Genomic DNA, 6,437 nt, shown 5'->3' with positions numbered 1-6,437 from the left:
GGGGCGGGGCCGAGCCGGGGTGGGCGGGGTCAGGGCTGGAGTAAAACCGGGAGGGAAGGGGCGGAGCCGGGCTGGGGAGGCGGGGCCTGGGACCTAGGACCGAGAGGGGCGGGGATCTGACTTGAGAAGGGGCGTGGTCTGAGTCAGAATCAGGAGGGGCGTGGTCTGAGCCTGGAGGGGCGTGGCCGGACTGGAGGGGGCGTGGCCTGCTGACGGAGCCGAGGGCGGGCCCCGCGCACGCGCAGAGCGCGCGCGGCCGCGGCCAAGATGTCGGGCCCGGGGCTGGTGGCCGGGGACGTGGTGGTGGATGCGCTGCCCTACTTCGACCAGGGATACGAGGCGCCGGGAGTGCGGGAGGCGGTGCGTGCGGGGCTGGGGCGGTGGGCGCGGTGGTGGGGCGGGCGGGCCGCCCCGGCTGACGCCCCGTGTGCGCTAGGCCGCGGCGCTGGTGGAGGAGGAGACGCGGCGGTACCGACCGACCAAGAACTACCTCAGCTACCTGCCCGCGCACGACTACAGCGCCTTTGAGGTGAGCTGAGGCGGCCCGGCGGCTCCCTATGTGCCGCCTGTCCCTCCCACCCCGTACCCTATGTCCCCTCCTATACCCCTCTCATGTTCTTCCCCTAAACCCCTCTTGTCTCACCGAAGCCCCTCTCGTGTCCTCCCCCCCAACCCCTCTCGTGTCCTCCCCCCCAACCCCTCTCGTGTCCTCCCCCCCAGCCCCTCTCGTGTCCTCCCCCGCAACCCCTCTCGTGTCCTCCCCTCACACCCCTCTCGTGTCCTCCCCCCCAACCCCTCTCGTGTCCTCCCCCAAACCCCTCTCGTGTCCTCCCCCCCAACCCCTCTCGTGTCCTCCCCTCACACCCCTCTCGTGTCCTCCCCTCACACCCCTCTCGTGTCCTCCCCCCCAACCCCTCTCGTGTCCTCCCCCAAACCCCTCTCGTGTCTCCCCCCTATCCTGACTGGATCCCCCTTGCCCTCTGCCTCCCCCCAGACGGAGATCATGCGGAACGAGTTCGAGCGCCTGGCGGCCCGGCAGCCCCTGGAGCTGCTCAGCATGAAGAGGTGAGTGAGCGGTGCCCGCCCCAGGTGAGCGGTGCTGGCACAGGAGCGGTGCCCCGGGGTGGGGAATGCCCCCAGGTGAGCGGTGCCCGTTGCAGGTACGAGCTGCCAGCCCCGTCCTCGGGGCAGAAGAACGACATCACGGCGTGGCAGGAGTGCGTGAACAACTCCATGGCCCAGCTGGAGCACCAGGCCGTGCGCATCGAGAACCTGGAGCTCATGTCCCAGCACGGCTGCAACGCCTGGAAGGTGTACAACGAGTAAGGCCCTCAGCTGAACCCAGTTCTGAGCTGAACTGCTGTGTGTTTGTTGTGTTTTCCTGTGTGAGTCCTGCAGGGTCTTTGGAGTATGATCTGGAATAGTTTTGGGACATAATCTCCTTGTGAGAGCTGTGAGTGCAAGAGGAGGCTGATCTGAGGGAGAAGCAGCCCTCTCTGTGGCCAAGGAACAGCCCGTGTTCTGATACATCCCAGTCTTGAATTTTGTGACTATTGGTGATAATGGACTTTAAACTGAGGAGAACTAAAGGGACTAAAGACAGAGAAAGAATAATTCAGTAGTGGAAATAAAAATGAACTTACTACTCGTAAAGATGAACTTGCTCAGCCTGGAGCATAATAAAGCTGCTGCAAAAGCCATAAAAAGGTTGTAGGGGTATTGCTGCAGGAAACACCAGGGCTGTTTCAGGCAGAGAATGTTAATGTTTGTTTTGAGAAGGGTTGGCTCAACCTGAGATAAAGGAGTAGGCAGAAGGAATGCAAAACCCAGCTCTGAGAGAAGGCAGAGGGTTGCTTAGCTCAGGAGAGAGGGAGCAGGTAGAGGGTCTGTTATCCAGAACAGTGTGTTTGGGTTGCACTGGCTTGTTGTATCCTTAACTCTGGAGGGTTAAATGTCAGGTTAAATGACATTTTAACTCAGCAACTGTGTGGTTTTCTAACGCTTTGCTTGCATTCTGCCATCAGACACCTGGTTCATATGATAGAACAAGCCCAGAAAGAGCTTCAGAAGTTGAGGTGAGTCACTCATGTTTCCATGCTGAAATTGGATTCATACTGAAATTCTTCTCCCAAGCTTTACAAAGGCTGGTGTATGTGCTGCTGCCATGATCACAGGAAAAAAGACTCAGTAATATCAATAATTAAGAAATGTGACCCTGCCCTCCCCAAGCAGTTACATTCATAATGCCTGTTCTACTCAAAATTCTGTGTTTCATTTGGTTTGGTTGGCTTTATCTTATGATGTCTGAACTTCTGCTCTGGATTGTGGAATTGTAATGGTTTCTTTACTGGTAGATTTCTGTTTAGTGTGCAGTTGTCTCTGCAAAGACATGTTCCCTCATGTTGGACTTGGCCTTTTATTTATCTCTTATTTTATTTATTTTCTGTGAACCCTGTACTGGGATTTATCCATTTGTGTGTTGTCATTACAGTCCTGGCTGCACGAGTGTTTTCTGGTAGTACTTCTAAGGATTAAGTATATTTAGAAATTAGCAACAGATAGTAATGATTTTAAAGAAATGAGGAAAAAACTACATAGATCTTTCTCTCCCCAGGAAAAACATCCAAGATCTGAACTGGCAAAGAAAGAACATGCAGCTCACAGCTGGGGCCAAGCTACGGGAAATGGAATCCACGTGAGTGTTGAGAATTCTTCTGTTAAACCTGTTCCTGTTGATGTCTCTCTGCTTTCTTAGTTGTCTTTGACTTTTAAACCAGAGGACTGTTGAATAACACTTAAAGGCTTTTTTTTTATTTCCTTTCCCTTCCAGGTGGGTGTCTCTTGTCAGTAAAAATTATGAGATTGAACGAACTATTGTGCAGCTGGAAAATGAAATCTCACAGATCAAACAGCAGCACGGGGAAGCAAACAAGGAGAATATCCAGCAAGACTTCCAGTGACTTAATCCTGACTGTCTCACTGCAGCATGTGTTAAAAAAAACAGTTTGAAGATGCTGTGTTTTTGGCAGTTGTGTGAGGTTACACAAGTTTCTGTTCTCATTGTTTCTTTTCCTTGTTTTAAATTCTAGGAGGAGGTAGAGTGGACTCAAAGTGTCCCATTTAAATGACTTGTAGGCACAGTTAAATGTACTGTGAATTGTTTCAGTGTTCATATACCCAGAGTAGGGGCTCTTCAGAAAGCTGGTCCATGTTTTTGCGTTTCCCCTGTGCCTTTAATAAATCTTGGTTTGCTATTTGTGGTTTGTGCTCCACATTCCAAGGGGGGCTGAGCCAGGGGAACCCCCACATCGCCCTGGGAAAGGGGTGGGTGTGAGCTGGAATTTGGGGCTAATGGGAATGAGCCAAACCAGGGGCCCTATCCTGGTGCTCTGTTCCCTATCCCAGTCCCTCATCCCCCATCCCAGTCCTCTGTTCCCCATCTCAGTGCTCTGTTCCCCATCTCAGTGCTCTGTTCCCTATCCCAGTGCTCTGTTCCTCATCCTGGTTCATTATCCCCCATCCCAGTGCTCTGTTCCCTATGCCAGTCCATTATCCCCTATGCTGGTCCATCATTCCCCATCCTGGTCTGTCATTCCCCATCCTGGTGCTCTGTTCCCTATCCTGCTCCATTGTCTGCTATCCTGGTCCATCATTCCCTTTCTCGATGCTCTGTTCCCTATCCCAGTCCATTATCCCCTATCCCGGTCCATCATTCCCCATTCCTGTCCATCATTCCCTATCCCGGTGCTCTGTTCCCTATCCCGGTCCATTATCCCCTATCCCGGTGCTCTGTTCCCTATCCCGGTCCATTATCCCCTATCCCGGTGCTCTGTTCCCTATCCCGGTCCATCGTTCCCCATCCCGGTGCTCTGTTCCCTATCCCGGTCCATTATCCCCTATCCCGGTGCTCTGTTCCCTATCCCGGTCCATTATCCCCTATCCCGGTGCTCTGTTCCCTCTCCCGGTCCATCGTTCCCCATCCCGGTGCTCTGTTCCCTCTCCCGGTCCATCGTTCCCCATCCCCGTGCTCTGTTCCCTATCCCGGTCCATCGTTCCCCATCCCGGTTTCCTGTTCCCTATCCCGGTCCATCGTTCCCCATCCCGGTGCTCTGTTCCCTCTCCCGGTCCATCGTTCCCCATCCCGGTGCTCTGTTCCCTATCCCGGTCCATCGTTCCCCATCCCGGTTCCCTGTTCCCTATCCCGGTCCATCGTTCCCCATCCCGGTGCTCTGTTCCCTATCCCGGTCCATCGTTCCCCATCCCGGTGCTCTGTTCCCTATCCCGGTCCATCGTTCCCTATCCCTGTTCGCGCTCTCCCGGGGGCGTTCCCTGTGGGCGCGGCCCTTCCTCTGCTGGCCCCGCCCCCCTTCGCCGATTGGCTGCGAGACCACCCCCACCGTCCAATGGCGTCTCACCCCGGGGGGTGCTGTGCCCGCCCCTCGTGACGTCACCGGCCACCTCCCCACCTCCGCGTCACCGCGGCCGCGGGAGCGCGCGGAGGGGGCGCGCGTGCGCGGCGGCGGCGCGCGGTGACGCGGAGCGTGCGCGGAGCGGGGTCGGGTTCAAAGGAGGAAACATGGCGGAAAACAAAGGAGGCGGCGGTGGAGGGGACGCGGCCGCCGAGGCCGCGCCGGGCGGCGGCGGCGGCCTGGACCCGCCCTGCGCCTCCCCGTCCGCCGCCGCGCCGCCCGAGGAGCGCGACAGCCCCGGCGCGGCGGCGGCCGAGCGCGGCGCCGGCGAGGCCGAGGCGGAGGCGGCGGCGGGGCCCGGCGCGGCGGCGGGGCCCGGCCCCAGCCCGGTGCCGCCGCTGACGCCCGCGGCGCCGGGGCCGTTCTCGCTGCTCGACACGTGCGCCGTGTGCGCGCAGAGCCTGCAGAGCCGGCGGGAGGCAGAGCCCAAGCTGCTGCCCTGCCTGCACTCCTTCTGCCGCCGCTGCCTGCCCGAGCCCGAGCGCCAGCTCAGCGTGCCCGTGCCCGGCGGGGCCAACGGCGACGTGCAGCAAGGTGAGCACCGGGGGGGCTTTCCCCGCGGGGAGCGCCCCGCCGGCAGCGGGTTGTCCCGGGAAGGAGCGCGGGGTTTTCCCGGTCCCCGCGCGGCAGGTCCGGCCGCGGCCGCAGGAGCTGCCGGTGCCCCGGTGCTGCTCGGGGGGTGTTCCGTGTTTGCGAGCGGCCGCTGGAAGTTGGGAAGTTGCTGGGATCCAGAGTGTGAATCGCGTTCCGTGGGTTTTCAACACACGTGGAAGGAATGGAGCTGTTGGACAGGGCCCTGAGGAGGAACCAGGATGATCAGAGGGATGGAGCAGCTCTGCTGTGAGGAAAGGCTGGAGAATTGGGGTGGTTCACCCTGCAGGAGAGAAGGCTCCGGGGACACGTTATTGCAGCCCTGTAGTACCTAAAGGGGTGCTGTGTAAGACTGCTGTAACGAGTACTGTAAGAAAGATGGGGACAGACTTCTTATCAGGGACTGTTGTGACAGGGCAGGGGGTAGTGGTTTTAAACTGAAGGAGGATCGGTTTAGATTAGATTTAAGGAAGTTTTTTACAACGAGGGTGTTAAAACACTGGTACAGGTTGCCCAGAGAGGTGGTGGATGCCTCTGTCCTGGAATCATTCAGGGTCAGGCTGGACCAGGCTCTGAGCAACCTGTTGAAGATCCCTGCTCGTTCCAGGGGGATCAGACTGGATGAGCTTTAAAGGCTCCTTGAAACCCAAACTGTTCTGTTTTGCCTCTCAGGGAGGGACTGGGCAGCCTCAGTTCTACAGCACTGGGGTAAAGCATATCTAATTAAGTGCAAACTACCTGCCTAGGTGGGAATTGTGTGTCCACTGCACCTGCTTTACTGTGACTGAGATAAAACCTTGCAGTGCTGTCTGTCACTTGAGTTGCTCTGTACATACCCAACTTGTGCCAGGAAAGAAGAGTACCCTGCTCCTTCCAGGTGTTCCTATCAAAACCACGGCTTGAGTTTTATTTTTTTTAATATATTATACATTCAGGGATGGAATTGAAAAGCTTCTGGAGCTGTAGATGGGGTGACTCACGTGCTGTGGTGTACAGACCAATTTAGGGCCTTGGTAAGTGGTTTTACAGGTCTTAATTGGACCCTCTGGTCAGAGAGACCTTGTTTGGTGACATCTTTGGACTCAGGTGTATCCTGTGTTGCTCAGTGAAGGAATTAAAACCTGGCTTGGTAGTGATTTGTTCATCCAAACTGTTCAGAAGTTCATCTAGGAAGTGCTCTTAGAAAATTCATTAGTTTTAAAAAGATGCTGTATTAAATGTAGTTTGCAAATACACTCTCTAGAGTACTGAGATGGTCTTGTGATCCATCTTTTTAAGTTCCAAATTTTGCATTATATCATAGAATCCCAGAATGGTTTGGGTTGGAAAGGACCTTAAAGATCATTTTGTCCCACCCCCTGCCATGGGCAGGGACAC

General features: G+C 56.3%; 2 protein-coding genes across 4 annotated transcripts in view; both read left to right on the top strand.

The window, feature by feature from the left end:
• Window positions 1-210: 210 nt before the first annotated feature.
• BCAS2 (BCAS2 pre-mRNA processing factor) lies at window positions 211-3,254 on the top strand. The gene is made up of 7 exons (XM_064636171.1): window positions 211-360; window positions 437-529; window positions 995-1,065; window positions 1,161-1,322; window positions 2,025-2,075; window positions 2,615-2,695; window positions 2,831-3,254. Exons 1-7 carry the CDS (start codon window positions 268-270, stop codon window positions 2,958-2,960), a joined length of 681 nt encoding a protein of 226 aa, XP_064492241.1. The 5' UTR covers window positions 211-267; the 3' UTR covers window positions 2,961-3,254.
• Window positions 3,255-4,561: 1,307 nt separating this feature from the next.
• The window catches only part of TRIM33 (tripartite motif containing 33), a 37,269-nt gene continuing 35,393 nt past the window's right edge, over window positions 4,562-6,437 (top strand). For all 3 annotated transcript variants that reach the window (XM_064635987.1, XM_064635986.1, XM_064635985.1), the window contains exon 1: window positions 4,562-5,003. In XM_064635987.1, coding sequence (XP_064492057.1) covers window positions 4,577-5,003 — 427 coding nt within the window. In that variant the 5' untranslated portion in view covers window positions 4,562-4,576. The remainder of the gene's footprint in view (window positions 5,004-6,437) is intronic.

This window comes from Pseudopipra pipra, chromosome 25 (genome assembly GCF_036250125.1).
Source record: "Pseudopipra pipra isolate bDixPip1 chromosome 25, bDixPip1.hap1, whole genome shotgun sequence".
NCBI classification, from domain to species: Eukaryota; Metazoa; Chordata; class Aves; order Passeriformes; family Pipridae; genus Pseudopipra; species Pseudopipra pipra.
This window is presented reverse-complemented; position numbering and strand designations above follow the sequence as displayed.